The sequence below is a fragment of the Oncorhynchus keta genome, chromosome 21 (assembly GCF_023373465.1).
Source record: "Oncorhynchus keta strain PuntledgeMale-10-30-2019 chromosome 21, Oket_V2, whole genome shotgun sequence".
Lineage (NCBI taxonomy): Eukaryota > Metazoa > Chordata > Actinopteri > Salmoniformes > Salmonidae > Oncorhynchus > Oncorhynchus keta.
Window position 1 is genome coordinate 23,739,741 of NC_068441.1, and position 19,739 is coordinate 23,759,479.

The window sequence follows — 19,739 nt, forward strand, 5'->3', positions numbered from 1 at the left end:
CGCATTGTTATTACGGGTCTCCGCCTGCGCATTGTTATTACGGGTCTCGTCCTGTGCATTGTTATTACGGGTCTCGTCCTGTGCATTGTTATTACGGGTCTCGTCCTGTGCATTGTTATTACGGGTCTCGTCCTGTGCATTGTTATTACGGGTCTCGTCCTGTGCATTGTTATTACGGGTCTCGTCCTGTGCATTGTTATTACGGGTCTCGTCCTGTGCATTGTTATTACGGGTCTCGTCCTGTGCATTGTTATTACGGGTCTCGTCCTGTGCATTGTTTAACGGGTCTCGTCCTGTGCATTGTTATTACGGGTCTTGTCCTGTGCATTGTTATTTCGGGTCTCGTCCTGTGCATTGTTATTACGGGTCTCGTCCTGTGTATTGATATTACGGGTCTTGTCCTGTGTATTGTTTTACGGGTCTCGTCCTGTGTATTGTTATTACGGGTCTCGTCCAGTGTATTGTTATTACGGGTCTCGTCCTGTGCATTGTTATTACGGGTCTCGTCCTGTGTATTGTTATTACGGGTCTCGTCCTGTGTATTGTTATTACGGGTCTCGTCCAGTGTATTGTTATTACGGGTCTCGTCCTGTGTATTGTTATTACGGGTCTCGTCCTGTGTATTGTTATTACGGGTCTCGTCCAGTGTATTGTTATTACGGGTCTCATCTCATCTCGTGTATTTATTAGAGGTTGTACCTCGCTCTTTTGTTTGGGTTACATCCCTGTGTTTTTGTATGTTTGTTTTGGGATTCGTCCCTGTGCCTTTTCATGGCATGTTGTATTTTTGGGTCGAGTATTGAAGCCCCCTTTTACATATTCCTGTGCCTGTCTCCAATCACTTCTACAACATGACAAGTAATGATAACTCAAGTGATTGTTTGGCCATTTTGTCAACTGTTGTCAATTACTGTTGACAATATATTTGAACATGTGCGTGAGCATCTTCTATCAGGTAGCCATCTATCACCAAGTGCCCTATTTTGAGCATTTAAAGTTGTCCCTCAACTCACCATTTTGAGGAAGCTAAATACCTGTAGTATTTTTCCAATACCCTCCCAAAGCCTGTTAGATAGGCAAAGTGAACCACATGGACGCTAAACAAATCACCAATGGATGTGAAACGCTATTGTTTAGTTTTAGACAGAATAAATTGAATTACTCTTGCTTAGTGGTGCTATTGTTCACTTTTGTATTGTTCCTGTGTGGTGGAAGTATTCATCTCAAAGGCAACAGCTAGTGTTGACTACGTGAAGGAAATGGTCATTCTGGGAATTTCCAGGATATTCAAGTCATCTCACTATCAGCTCCTTTTCGGCAGTCTTATAACATAACATGACCAAGACCAGAAGTATAATGGGGGGAGAAACAGCAGCAGTGTTTCATAAACGTTGTTTATTGATATGATCTCACAGCAGATTATTTACATTCATGATGACACTGACAGATGAGCACGCCCTCTATCGGTGTTCCCTTTTCCTCTCTCCTTCAGAGTTTGGAGTGGGCTTTGTGTGAGTTTACGTGTGTTTTCTTCAGATAACGTTGGAACAATGGCAGGGTTAAAGTGGCCCCTTAAATGAAGGGAAAAGTATGCAAACCGAGCAACACAGTAATAATGGATAGAGTAGACAATCATGACTGCTCAAGCACAGGACAAATTCAGTCCCACAATCAAGCTCAAATAGTTCTCCGGCCCACAATGTCAACACTCTTGACCCAAAGGCTTCTTTATGAAATGGTGGTGAGGATGAATTCAGAATAGGAGGATAGCTATTTAGGAAGAGGGACAGAGAATAGATATGGCATTACCTCCCCACTGCTGTTTTACTTTCCTTGTTGTGCAAAGTGATCAAATCTGTCACACGTAGCAGTAGCATAATGTTAATATGGTCCCCGTGTTTAAGAAAAAGCAACATGAAAGGGCTGGCGACTTAAGTGGTAGTTCCCAAATGTCTATTTCTATACGAAAACAAATGGTGTTAAGCGTGTCACCATATGAGTGGTACTGTACTGTAGAAACGGTTTGCAGTGTGAATAGCAACCGTTGCAACGCAGATGCATTCCACCAGAGAGAGAAACACACACACACACACACACACACACACACACACACACACACACACACACACACACACACACACACACACACACACACACACACACACACACACACACACACACACACACACACACACACACACACACACACACACACACACACACACACACACACACACACACACACACAGAGAGAGAGAGAGAGACACCATTGGCTACTTTTCCTTTTCTCTCACAAACACCAGAGGGCTGCATTTCTGCTTCACTTCTCGCATCACAATAGTAAATACAGGTTTCAAAATAGTAGAAAATGTGATATGACAGAAATACCAACAAAAAAAATCACAATTAGAAGCTAGAGATACCATAGTAATCATAATATAATGTTATTAGGGTAATCACAAGAGTTGTGATAGTGAAACTGTCTGAACTAACCCCGCCCTAGGCCCCCTGCCTGTCCTGAGTGGAGCCAGGTTAACCAGGGCTCTATCAGCCTGCCCCTCATTCGCTATAGACTGAAGGTTACACTAGGTACAGATCTAGGATCAGCTTCCTCATCCCCCAAACCTAACCTGGGGGAAATTATAAACTGACCTAAGATCAGCGTCTAGGGGTAACTTCACCCTACACCCCTTCATTCAGGCTGTGAAGTAAAAGGTTATCAGCACTCATGCTCATGCAGAGAGAGTTCAGTTAGCTGATCCAGGTTGCCTGAGCGATGTGATGCGTACGTCCCTCCCTCCCCTGGCATGGCTCCATGGTAACAGACAGTACCACCCTGAGAAGACCAGAGTAGACAGAGGCAGCGTGTTCAGTTACATACACATAGTGGAGTCATACCTGGGGCAAGAGGCCTAATATGTCAACTTTTATATCAAAGCCTTTATTACATATTCCGTTTGGACATCTGTGCAATCTCTGAGTCATATTCCAAATGAAAGTCTGTATCTGCTCCTGAGTGGTGCAGGGGTCTAAGGAACTGTATCTCAGTGCAAGAGCTGTCACTGCAGTCCCTGATTCGTATCCCGGCTGTATCACGTCTGGCTGTGATTGGGAGTCCCATAAGGCGGTGCACAATTGGCCCAGCGTCATCCGGGTTTGGCTGGGGTAGGCCGTCAAAGTAAATAAGAATTTGTTCTTAACTGACTAGCCTAGTTACAAAAAGGTTAAATAAAAAAAATCTGTTACAAGAAGGCCTGTATATTGTGTATAGGAGGAAGCTGGTAATTGCCTTCCTTACTGTCGCTGAGGGGTTATTGGAATATACTTTAAAGTTACATTATTTCTAGTATATTCGGAGTTCCTTTGTTTCCTGGACCACCTGCATATCCCCACAGTGAACTGAGCTCGTAATCTCAGAGAGATGGAGAGACAAACACACAGAGAAATTGAAACCCTACCTAGCCTTGCAAAGAGGAAAGACAAAGATGATGCTATGTTGAATGGTTATAAAGCAAGATCCTATCCTTACATCAACCCTGGATGGAGACAGGAAGAGAGAGTGACCCAACAGTTTAAACTCACTCAGCCTTCACACAATGCTATCAGTCCTCTCACCTTCTCTATATCTATTGTAGCATACATCTCTTTCCAAACAGAAAGAACAATTTCAAATAGCCCTCAACCCACTGACCGGACTACACTTTTTTCCAAAGGCCCCAAAAGTTCCTTATCCCCCTGTCTGCATCTACCAGAGAGAGAGAGGAGGAACGAAATGAAGTGTGGAAACAGGCATGACAAGCCTCTGATAAGAGCCCTGAAATCAAACCCATTTCCTCCTTTTAATGGGGAGAGTCTGGCTAAATAAGATAAACCACCAGTCAGGGCACTGGGCTAGTTATCCCTGGGAACTGACTGGAGAACATTGGGACAAAGGAATGTTTTTAACCCCTGAGCCTATCCAACACTGACTAGGGGATTGTCTGCTGAAGATGACATCCTCAGACTATTCTGACTTGGGATCAGCGGGACTCGACAGCAATCTATTTGGATTCTATAGTATTTCTAGGAACTGACCACAGATCAATATGACAGCCAGCCAGGGTGCCATTAGTAGTGTAACCCCAGCTGGGAACAACAACAGGATATCACCATTCGGACAGAGGATAGGACTGGCCCAGTCATTTCCCTCTAGCACTGGCAACCACGACAACCCGGGCCAATGGCCAGGGGAATAATATGATAAAACAGTAAAGAACCTGGGGAAGTGCTGAGTTATTCCCCTCATCCTAACCGTAGAAGAGCTATTTATAAACTAAACTATTCACTGATCTGTAGTGATGAGAGAGTTTATGGGAGGTTAATGACAGATATCCAACACATTTTTACTTAATTAGGCAAGTCAGATCAGAACAAATTCTTATTTACAATGACGGCAACACTGGGCCTGTGCAGTGCGCTGCTCTCCTATGGGACTCCCAATCACAGCCAGTTGTGATACAACCTGGAATCGAACCAGGGTTTTTAGTGACACCTCTAGCACTGAGATGTAGTGCCTTAGACCACTGCACCACTCAGGAGCCCAAATAGCAGTGAGTCCTAAGTTAACTCAGACTTTCCCGTACTGTAAATCATGCTTTGATTATATTTCTGTAGAAATGTGTGGTTGCTCTCAAAATAGGATTTGGTCAATGTGGATAGCAGTTGTGAATTGTCAGAACCTGCAAGATACTATATGACTGCTATAAGGCGAGTGTTGGAGTCAGTGGGTTCTTATTGTATTTCTCTGCAGTGTGGTTGAATACCTGTAAGCTGTGCTGGGTAGGGGGGCACAGGCCGTTGGACACCCCCTGGCAGTGCCTGGCCTCTTGGGACACGGTGAGCTTCAGAGGGAGGTGAGAGGGACGGGGTGTTGCAGGGCTATGGTACAGTGGGGACTAAAAGAGGAAAAAGGAGGGGTGAATAAGAGAAAGACAGACAGAGAGAGAAATAGAGAGCGATAAATAATTAGGTAATTAGATTAAATGTATTCTTACAATAGTTTTAGTAGCTACTGGTATCTTCACTTTCTGTGGTCAGCATCCCAAATGGCACCCTATTCAATAGGGCTCCGGTTCCCTACTATGTAGGGAATGGGGTGGTGTTATTAGTGCCTACCTGTGTTTCTGCAGTGGGTCCCTGGCTGGGCAGGTGCAGGGAGGGCAGAGAGGTGTTGTAGGAGTGCAGGTAAGGTAGCCGGTGGCGGTCAATGGAGGCTGAGGAGTGGGGTCGCAGGCCAGAGGTCGTTGCCACGGGCGCCCTCATGGCTCGTCCCAGGCTGTTGGACTCCCTTCGCTGGTACTCTATAGGAGACTGGAGAGCTATGGACCACAGGAGATGGGAAAAGACAGGAGGTTCGTTGTAGGGAGAAAGAGTGAGACACAATCATGCAGTTGATGCTTAACCAATGGTACTATTTATTTGTTTATTGAGCATCTATAAATGTATCCATATGGCAGAATCCATGTCTCACTTCTCTCAAGACTTAAAAATCCTTCTTTAACCCGTCTCCTCCCCTTCATCTACACTGAATGAAGTGAATTTAACAAGTGACATCAATAAGGGATCATAGCTTTTACCTGTATTCACCTGGTCAGTCTGTCATGGAAATGTTTTGTATACATGTGTGTGTAAACATCAGAGAAAAAAGTAGTACACTAAATAGGGAATAGGATGTCATTTGGAACACATGATGTATGTGGCCCTGGTCTAGCTGCCAGCAGCAGTACCATTGAGGAAGTTCCTCTGTGTCTCCAGGATCTGGACCACGTCGTTGACCCAGGCCCTTCGCGTCTCAGGGGACGATGCCTGTAGGGCGAAGCGTGTCACGCTCCCATCAGGCCCGCGGGACGTCAGGACCAGACGACATGGGTCCTCCTCACAGTGGTCCTCCACACCCAGACAACTGAGCTGCAGTAGAGAGAGAGGCACAAGGGTCACATACACACACACACACACACACACACACACACACGTGCACAGAAACACAACCACACACAGTACTCCGCCATTCTCACCTTGATGCTGTTTTTAAAGGTGTACCCTGGCAGAGAGAAGCCCTTTTTCCTGTCGATTGGCTCACTGATAATGACCAGCTGTTCAAACAGGAAGACACGCCTCTCCTTGGCGCGGGACAGGAAGCTGCTGTCCTGCTCACTGACTGTAAAGGTGTCCTGCTGGAGCAGCTTCCCCTGAGCTGTGATCTTCCCCTGAGAGAGAGACCCCCATAAGATAAGACCCCCAAAGAAAAACACTCATTTGAGTCATTTAGCGGACACTCTTATCCAGAGCAACTTAAAGTTGTGAGTGAATAGATTTCCATACTTTTTGTACTCATCATGTATGTTTTTGTTTGACAAGTGATATAATCAAAATGGTTTCCACCTGTTTTCAGTTATCTCATACATGCTTGCCAACTGTGCTAGAAAACACAACATCACATGGAGAACAGCGTCTGGTGTCTATCTCACCTCAAAGCCCTGCAGCCTGCCCACATTCATCATATCATTACAGCGCTTGGGCACGAAACATGTCACCTCCACTGCTCTCTGTGGGTGAGAAAAGAGGGGTGGAGATGGAGAGAAAGAGATGTTTTGGGATAGACAATTATGGTTTGCAACTTAAAACAGTATTTTTTCTCGTTCTCCAACAGAGCTGTGTACATGAGAGAACTCTGTGTGCAGTTCACAGTAATATCACAAGAAAGTATTGGAAATGTTTTGACCATGACTGTTTGTACCATGGTTTTGGGAGAACTCTCACCTCCAGCTCTGAGGTATCCCTTCCTGCTTTGGTGTAGTACTTCAGGAAGTCCTGAGGGATCCAATCAGAGAATAGTTACTGAACGTTTCAGAGTGATTTCTGAACAAAATGGGACTGTACTGTATCTTGTGTTTCATCATATTATCCACTGTGAGATTAGTGAGCTGATAAGAGGACTTGGGACTCTTGGGACAAAAGCTTTCAACATTCATCTCTAAATCACAGTAAAAGCTCCCACAATGCTGGGGGGCAGGCTGCTTATTCTCCAGTCACTCACAATTTGTCTTTCTTCCTGCCTTTCTCTCCATCTCTTCCAGTGACAAGTCATTCAATACAGCTCCATTTCACGATGACTCAAATCAGCTAGGGCTAGATGACATCATGCTAATTATACCAGTTATTTTCCATATTCCAGAGGGATTTCAAACACACACGTATACGCACACAGGCAGACGCACTTAGACAAGTACACATGCAGATGCAAACACACACACCTTGAGCAGTAGTTGGTATTTCATGATCCTCTGTACTGGTTTGATGAGCAGGTCGTTGAGTTGTAGTCTGTGGCCCAGCTGCTGCCTCAGCTCCTACAGAGCCAGACAGGTTAGCTCCTCATAGGACACACACATAACTAAGGGCAGCTTTGGGTCAGCCAGACAGAACCCACTGAACAAAAAATGGATTGAATCAACGTTGTTTCAATGCCATTTCAACAAATAAATGTATGTGATGTTGAATCAACATGGAAAACTGATTGGATTTTCAGAAAACATATTTTTTGTTGAAATCACATTGAATTCAAGTTAGTTGACAACTCAACCAAATGTAAATCAAAATTAGACGTTGAACTGATGTCTGTGCCCAGTTGGAAGACATACAGAACAAAGGGCAGGTTCGGGTCAGTCAGACATAAAGAGACATAGAATTAGCACTTAAGATACAAACAACCCAGACCAGAGTTAGAGAAATAAGAGGAATTAGGCTAGAATGATGCCTGAGTGGGATTTAACTGCTCTTAAACTATCCTTGTCGTTGTACTGTGAAGAGTCACTCACCTCGAAGTAGGTCTCGATATACTCTGAGACAATGTGCTCTGACTTGGGCTTGTTCTGACAGTACACTACGTACATGTGGAGACGCCGCTCCTAGAGGTCCAAAAACAAACACAGAGATGATGGGAGCTTACCAGATGGTGGCGCCTGTGGTCCGTGTGTGTGTGTGTGTGTGTGTGTGTGTGTGTGTGTGTGTGTGTGTGTGTGTGTGTGTGTGTGTGTGTGTGTGTGTGTGTGTGTGTGTGTGTGTGTGTGTGTGTGTGTGTGTGTGTGTGTGTGTGTGTGTAGGCTAAATGTCTCCGCCATTGTGGACGCTCAAACCCTCTTATTCCTCTAAGTTTGACTCAGTTCTCCTGCCCCTCCAGGCCCTTTTGAAGTCTGTTAAATAAGAGCAGGAACTTTGCCTTATTAAATGGTTCCGGCAGCTTGGGAAGAATCCTTTAATTCACTCTTGCTTAATTAAACTTGCTGGACTAATGAAGGAACAGAGAGGGAGCGAAAGAGAGACAGGAAAGTGGGAGAGCGAAAGAGAGACAGGGAAGTGGGAGAGTGAAAGAGAGACAGGGAAGTGGGAGAGTGAAAGAGAGACAGGGAAGTGGGAGAGTGAAAGAGAGACAGGGAAGTGGGAGAGTGAAAGAGAGACAGGGAAGTGGGAGAGCGAAAGAGAGACAGGGAAGTGGGAGAGTGAAAGAGAGACAGGGAAGTGGGAGAGTGAAAGAGAGACAGTGGGAGAGTGAAAGGAGAGGGAAGTGGGAGAAAGAGAGACAGGGAAGTGGGAGAGTGAAAGAGAGACAGGGAAGTGGGAGAGTGAAAGAGAGACAGGGAAGTGGGAGAGTGAAAGAGAGACAGGGAAGTGGGAGAGCGAAAGAGAGACAGGGAAGTGGGAGAGCGAAAGAGAGACAGGGAAGTGGGAGAGTGAAAGAGAGACAGGGAAGTGGGAGAGTGAAAGAGAGACAGGGAAGTGGGAGAGTGAAAGAGAGACAGGGAAGTGGGAGAGTGAAAGAGAGACAGGGAAGTGGGAGAGTGAAAGAGAGACAGGGAAGTGGGAGAGCGAAAGAGAGACAGGGAAGTGGGGGAGTGAAAGAGAGACAGGGAAGTGGGAGAGTGAAAGAGAGACAGGAAAGTGGGAGAGCGAAAGAGAGACAGGGAAGTGGGAGAGCGAAAGAGAGACAGGGAAGTGGGAGAGTGAAAGAGAGACAGGGAAGTGGGAGAGCGAAAGAGAGACAGGGAAGTGGGAGAGCGAAAGAGAGACAGGGAAGTGGGAGAGCGAAAGAGAGACAGGGAAGTGGGAGAGTGAAAGAGAGACAGGGAAGTGGGATAGTGAAAGAGAGACAGGGAAGTGGGAGAGCGAAAGAGAGACAGGGAAGTGGGAGAGTGAAAGAGAGACAGGGAAGTGGGAGAGCGAAAGAGAGACAGGGAAGTGGGAGAGTGAAAGAGAGACAGGGAAGTGGGAGAGTGAAAGAGAGAGTATGTGCATGTGTCTATAGAAGATAATGTAAGAATGTGTGTATGTGTGCATGGACAATTTCCTGCCGTGGTTTTGCTTTTCTCACTCGGCCTAATTTTTACTGTGAGATCCAGACCTTCACACACAAACCCAGCTGTTTGTGTGTGTGCATGTGTGCGCGCACGTTTGTGCGTGTGCACTAAGTACAAACACAGCTGTTTATTTGCTTTGAATGTCATTTATCTGTCATTATGGCTCATTTGTTTCTGCAGTTTCACAAACAGCCTGGCGTTTGAACACTGGCTCTTTGTAACTGGACCTGTTAGCTGACCGTAGCACAGTACAAAGCCCTGTAGGACAATTATGCCTGCACTTATTATTATTCTACTGGCTTTCACCTCTCCTCTCCTCCAGGCAGCCTGAACGATCAAGACACATCTGGATGGCAGTGAGCCAGAGACAGGGACAGTAAACAGTCAGTACTCTGAAGAGACCAGGACTTCTTACCAGACACACAGAGGGACACCCTGGAACTTCATTCCAAATACAAGAAAACAGAATCAAAGACCATGTAAGGGGCTAGGTTGTCATGGTGTGTCCGCAAACAAAGAGTTACACTTATGCAAACACAAACACTCATTTGCACACACACACACACACACAGACTCACATGCTTGATGAAGAGTTGGGCCAGTCTGTCGGGCTCTGACACACACTTCTCCAGCTCCCCCAGGAGATAGCTGTGACACACAGAGCAGAGGGGAGGGTCGAACACCAATATACACTCGTCTACACACACACAGTGGCAGAGGGGAAGAGACACACAGATACACACACAACTATACACATGGAAACAGATACACACAGAAACACAGAAAGATCGAGAGAAACAGATCCGACAGGTTTTCCCGAGACCACACACACAGGAAATATCTGACAGCCATGTGGATTCAGTGTGAGAGCATCAGACTTATATGATACGTGCTGATGAACATGCTCCAGTCTCAGTGAGCTCTCACACATATGCTCTTCACATAAACAGCGCTCAGTATTCACATTCACACACGTTTAGCCAAGAGCGTGAGACCTACTCTTTATGCCAGTCATAGATCTGGTGGATGTTCCCGAACACTATCTTGTCTTTGCCCTTCATGTCCTCTGGAATCCCTTGAGTGGCCATGCTGGCCATGTAGCCCTGGGCAAAGTAGAAGACACACACATCCCACCTCAGGACAGGAAATACTGCTACTTCACAGGAGGGCATCTGGTTATAGTCATCATTGTGTAATATGGTAGAGACAATAGCATAACTTCTATGGCATAACAGAAAAAATAGTATTTTTTCAGACTAGGTACTTTATATAAAAAATAACTGATAGGGGGATCAGAATAAAAATGTCACATGATCGATTTGTCACACACCTCTACTATGAGGCCCAGGTCGTCCACATACAACTTCTCTGTCTCTATCAGCTCTGTCAGCACATATCTGAGAGAGAGAGAGATGAGTTGGCTGTAGTAATAGAGGGCAGCCATTAAACAGTGTCTTCTCTCATCACAGTGAGGGATGGGGTTCTCCCAGAGTGGAGCCAGCACTTCCACCACACAGTTAGCTCTCATCAGGACACAGCATACGAATTACATCCCAACTGGAACCATATTCCCTGTATAGTACACTACTTTTGACCAGGACCCTTAGGGAACGGACTGCCATTTGGGACAATGGGACTTAATGACTGCAGCACCAGGAGCACTTAGATGCTGCATTATACTGTGGTGGAAAACTGACAGTCCATTATTGGGATAGGGACCATAAGACTGGACACACTGTGGGTTCACATGGAGGTCACAACCACCTACATGCTCTTCTCTAAGGCATTCCTCCTGTCCTCCTCACTGTCCATGGTGGCTGACCATTGGCTGGTCGAGTCATCAATCAGGGAGGAGCCATCTTCTTCTTCTGGGAGAATAGTAGAATAATGATGGTTCTGAAAGAAGAGGGTGGAGAGGTGAGTTCATACATGTATTCACTCCAGGGGTCTGTTGACTGTAAGCATATGTCTTCTATACAAAGAGAGCATAGAGTCCAGGCCCGACAGACAGTTCATGAATTGGACCTATGGCTGGTAGCTCCTAATTCAGGAAGCAGACGTCCATGGGAAGGAGATGGAGGAAGTAGGGAGACTCCTCAGGACAAGGCCAGCACCCTGTAGGCTATTCCAAGAGGGAGACTACCCAGGACAAGGCCAGCACCCTGTAGGCTGTTCCAAGAGGGAGACTACTCAGGACAAGGCCAGCACCCTGTAGGCTGTTCCAAGAGGGAGACTACTCAGGACAAGGCCAGCACCCTGTAGGCTGTTCCAAGAGGGAGACTACTCAGGACAACTCCAGCACCCTGTAGGCTGTTCCAAGAGGGAGACTACTCAGGACAACTCCAGCACCCTGTAGGTTGTTCCAAGAGGGAGACTACTCAGGACAACTCCAGCACCCTGTAGGCTGTTCCAAGAGGGAGACTACTCAGGACAACTCCAGCACCCTGTAGGCTGTTCCAAGAGGGAGACTACCCAGGACAAGGCCAGCACCCTGTAGGCTGTTCCAAGAGGGAGACTACTCAAGACAACTCCAGCACCCTGTAGGCTGTTCCAAGAGGGAGACTACTCAGGACAAGGCAGCACCCTGTAGGCTGTTCCAAGAGGGAGACTACCCAGGACAAGGCCAGCACCCTGTAGGCTGTTCCAAGAGGGAGACTACCCAGGACAAGGCAGCACCCTGTAGGCTGTTCCAAGAGGGAGACTACCCAGGACAAGGCAGCACCCTGTAGGCTGTTCCAAGAGGGAGACTACTCAGGACAAGGCAGCACCCTGTAGGCTGTTCCAAGAGGGAGACTACTCAGGACAAGGCAGCACCCTGTAGGCTGTTCCAAGAGGGAGACTACTCAGGACAAGGCCAGCACCCTGTAGGCTGTTCCAAGAGGGAGACTACTCAGGACAAGGCCAGCACCCTGTAGGCTGTTCCAAGAGGGAGACTACCCAGGACAAGGCAGCACCCTGTAGGCTGTTCCAAGAGGGAGACTACTCAGGACAAGGCCAGCACCCTGTAGGCTGTTCCAAGAGGGAGACTACTCAGGACAACTCCAGCACCCTGTAGGCTGTTCCAAGAGGGAGACTACTCAGGACAAGGCCAGCACCCTGTAGGCTGTTCCAAGAGGGAGACTACTCAGGACAACTCCAGCACCGTTTGGGTTGTTCCAGGAGGGAGACTACTCAGGACAACTCCAGCACCGTTTGGGTTGTTCCAGGAGGGAGACTCCTCAGGACAACTCCAGCACCGTTTGGGTTGTTCCAGGAGGGAGACTCCTCAGGACAACTCCAGCACCGTTTGGGTTGTTCCAGGAGGGAGACTCCTCAGGACAACTCCAGGCAAACTGCCTGCCGTGACACTTAGTCCACACCCTCTGTACTTTGATAGCAATAAGCACTTTTCCATCTCTTTTCCTTTCTCTCTTTCTTGCCTAGGTGATAGCAGGCTGAAATGGCAAGAGAGTAATATTTCAAAGAATAAATAAGACTTCACCTCAAATACAGGTTAATCTCTTAATAGGAATAAGAATGTAATCTTCTCTTTCTAAGACTTCAGCCACCCTTGTATGTATCTGTACCACCGCTCAACCCACCGCTCAAATGGGTGCTGATAGCCACAGCACGTCTGCCTCATGCTTCCTCATATCCTAATGTTACCACCGCCAGGCAGCCCACAGACAGTATGTCTATTCACCAGTACCTAAGCTATGTTAAAGGGATGGCAGAGCTCCTGATGGACCTAGTGAGGTAGCCTATTTATGGCAACTCAGCTCAGAGTCATCTCTTCTGACCGCGGAGGGGAGGTAAAGGCAGCGACAGAGCTTTGATAAGAGTCATAAAGATTTACATATTTATTGACCCTCATGGAGAGCTTCAGTGGTTAGAATGTGTCATGGGGTGTAAAGGCTGGAGTTTCAGTAAGAGTTAGGGGGAGGGAGGGAGTGAGAACATTTCCAGCCTGGCCATTCCCTCTTAGCACTTCCTCAAGCCCCCCCCATTTCCTCTTCTTCCTTCCCGTAAATTCTCCAGTCTCTCTAAGCCTGACCGAGACTCACCCAAGATTCCCTGTTCTGACTTCCAGTCCCCCTCTACCTCCCTATTCCCTCCCCTTGACAGCCTCCCCTGGTTTCTCTTCTTTCCCCCATTACCCACGTCTCCGTCAACCCCTCTCTACCCCTACCTCTGCTCCCTAACCATGTTATATCCAGCATCCCTGTAGCTCTTTCTCTAACACCCACGTCTTAGTCTTCCCCGGACCTCTACTCTACTAACCCCCCTCCACCCACCCCTCCAGCCCTCCACCCCCAGCCCTGACCCTGTTTTCAGCTCCCCAGTGAGTCTGTGGACGCAGTAGACTGTCCGGGGCTGATCTGCTGCCTCGCTGCTTGATCACTTCCAGATGCAGCCTGGAAAATCCCACAGGATTGATCCCACTGAGCAAGGGCTTTCTTAAAGGTTCTTTAGATTTAAAGTGGTGAGAGTTTTTCCTGATTGTTTGAGGGCTAGAGCGTGTGTGTTTTTGTGTGCATGTGCCTATAATAACTGATAAGGCAAAGTTGTTCTTTGAAGGTAATGTTTGGAGTTACTGCCAGATACTGTACACTGAATATACTGTACAGCATTCCCAGTGACTATGTATTTGCGGGGGAAACTGTTATGTTTTATAAACATTAGCTATACTAATTTAGCATACTCCTCTGGTTTGTTTGATGACTCTAGCATTGCTTATGTGCTCTGTTTGAATGTTAATGCTCTAATTACCAGGATTTTTGCGTTAACCAATAAGCGGTTGCCCAGCAACAGCGGTATCTCAGGTTACATGAGGAGAGACTTGATATTTTCTGACCTTACATCTATTTATGGTTAACTCGCCTCCGCTTTCTCGATTGTTCAGGATTCTCTTTCTCTCTTTCTCTCTCTCTTACTTTCTTTTGATCTCTCTCTCTCTCTCTCTCTCTCTCTCTCTCTCTCTCTCTCTCTCTCTCTCTCTCTCTCTCTCTCTTTCTCTCTTTCGCCACCTCCCCCCACTCTCTCCTTATTGAATATTGATACGGGTTTTAAAGGGAGTTGTTTCAGGCTCAGTGCCAGTGTTTGACTAACAGGGAAATGAATGCTCTGACAGCTGTAATATCTCTTTGTTCTCTAAATCTCCACAGAATCAGCCTTTGTGTACAGAGCTCTCAAATTGTATTTGTCACATGTGCCGAAAACAACAAGTGTAGACCTTCACGTGAAATGCTTATTTACAAGCCCTTAAGCAAGAATGGAGTTTTATGAAGAGATAAGAAAATATTTAATAAATAAACTAAAATGAAAAAATATATTTTTTAAAGGAATGCAATAAAATTGCAATAACAGTGCCTTCGGAAAGAATTCAGACCCATTGACCTTTTCCACATTTTGTTACGTCACAGCCTTATTCTATAATATGTATATTTTTAAGAATCATCAGCAATCTACACACAATACCCCATAATGACGAAGCAAAAACAGGTTGTTATAAATGTATAAAAAAATAGAAAACACATACCTTATTTACATAAGTATTCAGACCGATTGCTATGAGACTCTAAATTGAGCTCAGGTGCATCCTGTTTCCATTGATCATCCTTGAGATGTTTCTACAACTTGATTGGAGTCCAGCTGTGGTAAATTCAATTGATTGGACATGATTTGGAAAGAAACACACCTGTTCCCCCAGTTGACAGTGTATGTCAGAGCAAAAACCAAGCCACGAGGTTGAAGGAATTGTCCGTAGAGCTCCGAGACAGGATTGCATCGTGGCACAGAGCTGGGGAATTCTACCAAAACATTTCTGCAGCATTGAAGGTCCCCAAGAACACAGTGGCCTCCATCATTCTTAAATTGAAGAAGTTTGGAACCACCAAAACTCTTCCTAGAGCTGGCCTCCGAGCCATTCTGAGCAATTGGGGGAGAAGGGCCTTGGTCAGGGAGGTGATCAAGAACCCGATGGTCACTCTGACAGAGCTGAAGAACCTGAAGAACCTTCCAGAAGGACAACTATCTCTGCAGCACTCCACCAATCAGGCCTTTATGGTTTAGTGGCCAGACGGAAGCCGCTCTTCAGTAGTAAAAGACACAAGACAGCCAGCTTGGAGTTTGCCAAAAGGCACCTAAAGACTCTCAGACCATGAGAAACAAGATTCTCTGGTCTGATTAAACAAAGATTGAACTCTTTGGCCTGAATGCCAGGCATCACGTCTGGAGGAAACCTGGCACCATCGCTATGGTGAAGCATGGTGGTGGCAGCATCATGCTGTGGGGATGTTTTTCAGCGACAGGATTGAGGGCTCCAGAGCGCTCAGGACCTCAGACTGGGGTGAAGGTTCACCTTCCAACAGGACAGCGACCCTAAGCTCACAGCCAAGACGACACAGGAGTGGCTTCGGGACAAATCTCTGAATGTCCTTGAGTGGCCCAGTCAGAGCCTGGACTTAAACCCAATCGAACATCTCTGGAGAAACCTGAAAATAGCTGTGCAGCGACGCTCCCAATCCAACCTGACAGAGCTTGAGAGGATCTGCAGAGAAGAATAGGAGAAATTCCCCAAAACAGTTGTGCCAAGCTTGTAGCGTCATACCCAAGAAGACTCATGGCCGTAATCACTGCCAAAGGTGCTTCAACAATGTGCTGAGTAAAGGGTCTGAATACTTATGTAAATGTGATATTTAAGTTTTTTATTTTTAATAAATTAGCAAACATTTCTAGAAACCTGTTTCTGCTTTGTCATTATGCAGTATTGTTTGTAGATTGATAAGAAAAAGAAAAAAATGAGGGTAAGGCTGTAACGTACAGTAACAAAATATGGAAAAAGTCAAGGTGTCTGAATACTTTCCGAAGGCACCTTGTACAGGGGTTACCGGTACCGAATCAATGTGGGGGGTACAAAAGGCTGCAGTGTCCTCTGTCTGCTCTGTTTGTGTGTGTGTATGTGTGTAATCCTTACCAGGCTGTGTGTATCCCTGTCCTGTAGTAGGTCAGATAGGTAGCTGTGACAGAGAGGGTGTGTTGGAGAGTACGTCGCTGGACTCACCAGGCCATCATTCCCCTGCACAACACACAACATACACAATATAACACACATACACGCACGCACGCACACACACACACACACACACACACACACACACACATACACACGTAATCTATTCACGTTACTTGGGCATTCATATTAAGTCATTGGAGTCAGGGGTTTGTCCTGAAGTGATGTTATCACAATCTTTTATAAAAACCTCTGTGTGGATTCCAAGGCTATAGTAGAGAGTAAAGCCTCACCAAGTCCACATCAGTGCAGGGGAGGATTGTGTAGTTCTCCCCCTGCTCCAGAGGCCTTCCAAGGGCTTGGCCGTTAGGAAGGAGGGGAGAGGGATGCTTCCCATCCAGCCTGTGGACCTGCCTGTCCTCCTTGCATCCCCCTCCTCCTTTCACTCCTCCTTCTCCCCCCACGCTCAGCTTGCGGACGGGGTTGGTGAGCCACTTCTTCAGGGCACTGACGGAGTGCCGTGACTCCCCAGGGGAGGAGGGCGAGCAGGGGCTGGAGATGCCAGAGGCCTGGTTGGCCACAGAGCCTACGGATGGAGTGATGCTGCCCTCACTGCCGGCCACAGAGTACGACTCTACAGGGGAGACAGAGAGAGAGAGGTTTTGGTTATTCAGTTATTGAGGTAATTTAGTCCAACTTGATTCAAGCACAGGTTTTTCTATTGGTTACTTCCTTAGAATACCTTGAATTTATAGACTAATGTATTAACAGTACTCAATTTCCCAGTACCAGCTTTAATACCACAGCAACCAGGCCATTTACTGCTTTCTAACCCACACAGAGCTCTCATGTGGATATTGCCTTACCACCTCACAAAAATGTGCTTAAATGATCTGTTTTAAGCAGATAAAGTAGTTATACCATTGTAGCATAGGGAGTCACATGCCAGGCCGAAATAAACCACGTTTAATCAACAAATCCACAGGTGGAAACTCACTTCACAGTACAAAGAAAGAAACAGAAAGAACAAGATACTTTGGCTCGGACACTGTTTATCTACCGTGTGTGTGTGTGTGTGTGTGTGTGTGTGTGTGTGTGTGTGTGTGTGTGTGTGTGTGTGTGTGTGTGTGTGTGTGTGTGTGTGTGTGTGTGTGTGTGTGTGTGTGTGTGTGGTGGGAGGGGGTGGGGGGGTAGGAGGCATTCTTAGCTAAGCTATGGAGAGAGCTGTTGATTTGACGTCCTAAAATAGTTCACACGCGACAGATGACACAGCCATCGAGTCAGCCTGCCGATGTGATATCATCACTGAGAGAGAGGCAGGAAGAGGAAGAACAAGAGTGTGGAGTGGGTCTGCAGGGAGAAAGGGGTAAACATATTGGAGGAGGTTTATGTGAACACATACTGTATATGTCCTCAAAGAGAGTGTGGATATGAGTTTTAAACTCATGCCGTGCTGGGTTGAGCCCGGCCCACCCTGTCTTCTCTCTCAGGGGGTAAGGAGTTGGTGTTTACAGAATGGTATACACTGGCTGACCCCACTGTATATTTGGATTCCAGTGAGACATTGCAATGACAGTGAAAATGAGGAAAGGAAGAGGTACAAAGGGGAAAAAGGAGTGAGAAAGAGTGAGAGGAATTGAGAGGCAGGAGGTGGAGGGACGAACACACAGTAAAATAGTTTGAGAGGAGAGAGAGGAAGACAAGAGCGAAGAGTTTTCTTGGGAGACGAATGAGGCCTTGAGAAAACACATTGTCAGCAAGAGCAAGCTGACTGAGACACTCTGTCTGTAAGTCTGTCTTGTAGTGATGGAAAAGCAGCTGATGTAAATCATGACAGTCAAAGCCAGCCCCTATCACTCATTCTATCCTAACCATTGTTTCCTGTACTCCTAACTTAGCATTAGTGGGCTAATACAAGTGCTGTCACTCACTCACACCATAGAATGAATTCCATTAACGAAGCCTTTAGACTATGGAAAAGAGTATGATCTCAAACACACTGTTCTGATTAGGAAGCCCCAACAGTAACGTTTGATTTTGTTCTGCTGATCTTAGCAGTGGTTTTTTGTGGCTCTTTGCTGCCACTTTGACCACCTCCCAGACTCCTAACGATGTACCGCCAGCATATTGATTTAAGCTGTAATCATAGAAATGGGGTATCAGTGGCCCAGAGAAAAGCTGAGACAGATCTTCTGTAGAAGTCTGACATAGCCATTTTTAGGAGACACCGCATTGGCGGTTACACTGTTAATAACATGGCCATTTCTCTGGTACTGGTCACTTTTAATTTATACCCAGCTAGCACATTTGGTTTCTTGGAAGTTGTGGAAATGTATGTTTTGGTTTCACATTGGTTGTGGGAATGAAGCCATACGTTTCCTGAACGTTAAAACTGAACGTTTTTTTAAAGTGGAGATTTCATCTGTTCAGGGAACATTTATTTTTAGGTTGCAGGGAGGTTCTGAGAACGTTTTACTCTGGTTCCTTGAAAGTTTTCCTGGGAAGTTTTATTAATGCTCTGAGAATGGAAACTGTAGGTTATTTTGAGTTTCTTTTAAACTTCCTTAACTTTTACTAAATATTTCAATACGAGTTTTAATAACACTGCTATCTTATTTTCGGTCAACTTTTTTTTAACTCGCTTTAATCATGCAAAGACATTTATTTTTTATTGTGACACGACATTAGTGAGATTCAAACCTACAATCTTCTGTTTTCTATCCATGAAATTAGTCCACTGCATCATCATGATGGAGCTAGAATACAATGTTTTTTTACACATACATTCATGTTGGTCTATTCAAACAGACTCCGTTTCAAAGGAAACATGCACACATTAAGATGTGTGGCCAATTAGACGGCAACACACCTGAACACACTTAACAAGATTGAGGATAGAGAGAGTTTTGTTGATGCTGAGAACGGAATGTATTGTAAATGTTTTTACAGTGCATTCAGAAAGTATTCAGACATTACATTACAGCCTTATTCTAAAATTAATTTAATTAATTGTTTTCCTCATCAATCTACACACAATAGCCCATAATGACACAGCAAAAAAGGTTTTATAATTTTTTGAAAATGTATTTAAAATAAAATACATAAATACCTTATTAACATAAGTATTCAGACCCCTTGGTATGAGACTCAAAATTGAGCTCAGGTGCATCCGGTTTCCATTGATCATCTTTGAGATGTTTCTACAACTTGATTGGAGTCCGAGGCACACACCTGTCTATAAAAGGTCCCACAGTTGACAGTGAATGTCAGAGCAAATCCTAAGCCATGAGGTCGAAGGAATTGTATGTAGAACTCCAAGACAGGATTGTGATGAGCAACAGATCTGGGGAAGGGTACCA

General features: G+C 45.8%; 1 protein-coding gene across 2 annotated transcripts in view; it reads right to left on the reverse strand.

Moving 5' to 3' along the window:
• Positions 1 to 1,352: 1,352 nt before the first annotated feature.
• LOC118400296 (rho guanine nucleotide exchange factor 25-like) overlaps positions 1,353 to 19,739 on the reverse strand; it is a 40,986-nt gene continuing 22,599 nt past the window's right edge. The window contains exons 2-16 of one of the 2 annotated variants that reach the window (XM_035796992.2): positions 16,674 to 17,014; positions 16,345 to 16,446; positions 11,158 to 11,285; positions 10,720 to 10,786; positions 10,389 to 10,492; positions 9,968 to 10,037; positions 7,854 to 7,943; positions 7,293 to 7,385; positions 6,799 to 6,849; positions 6,507 to 6,584; positions 6,054 to 6,245; positions 5,766 to 5,946; positions 5,155 to 5,357; positions 4,803 to 4,934; positions 1,353 to 2,836 (exon numbers count right to left, since the gene is read on the reverse strand). In XM_035796992.2, coding sequence (XP_035652885.1) covers positions 2,720 to 2,836; positions 4,803 to 4,934; positions 5,155 to 5,357; positions 5,766 to 5,946; positions 6,054 to 6,245; positions 6,507 to 6,584; positions 6,799 to 6,849; positions 7,293 to 7,385; positions 7,854 to 7,943; positions 9,968 to 10,037; positions 10,389 to 10,492; positions 10,720 to 10,786; positions 11,158 to 11,285; positions 16,345 to 16,446; positions 16,674 to 17,014 — 1,949 coding nt within the window. In that variant the 3' untranslated portion in view covers positions 1,353 to 2,719. The remainder of the gene's footprint in view (positions 2,837 to 4,802; positions 4,935 to 5,154; positions 5,358 to 5,765; positions 5,947 to 6,053; positions 6,246 to 6,506; positions 6,585 to 6,798; positions 6,850 to 7,292; positions 7,386 to 7,853; positions 7,944 to 9,967; positions 10,038 to 10,388; positions 10,493 to 10,719; positions 10,787 to 11,157; positions 11,286 to 16,344; positions 16,447 to 16,673; positions 17,015 to 19,739) is intronic. The other variant, XM_035796993.2, reaches the window with a different exon arrangement.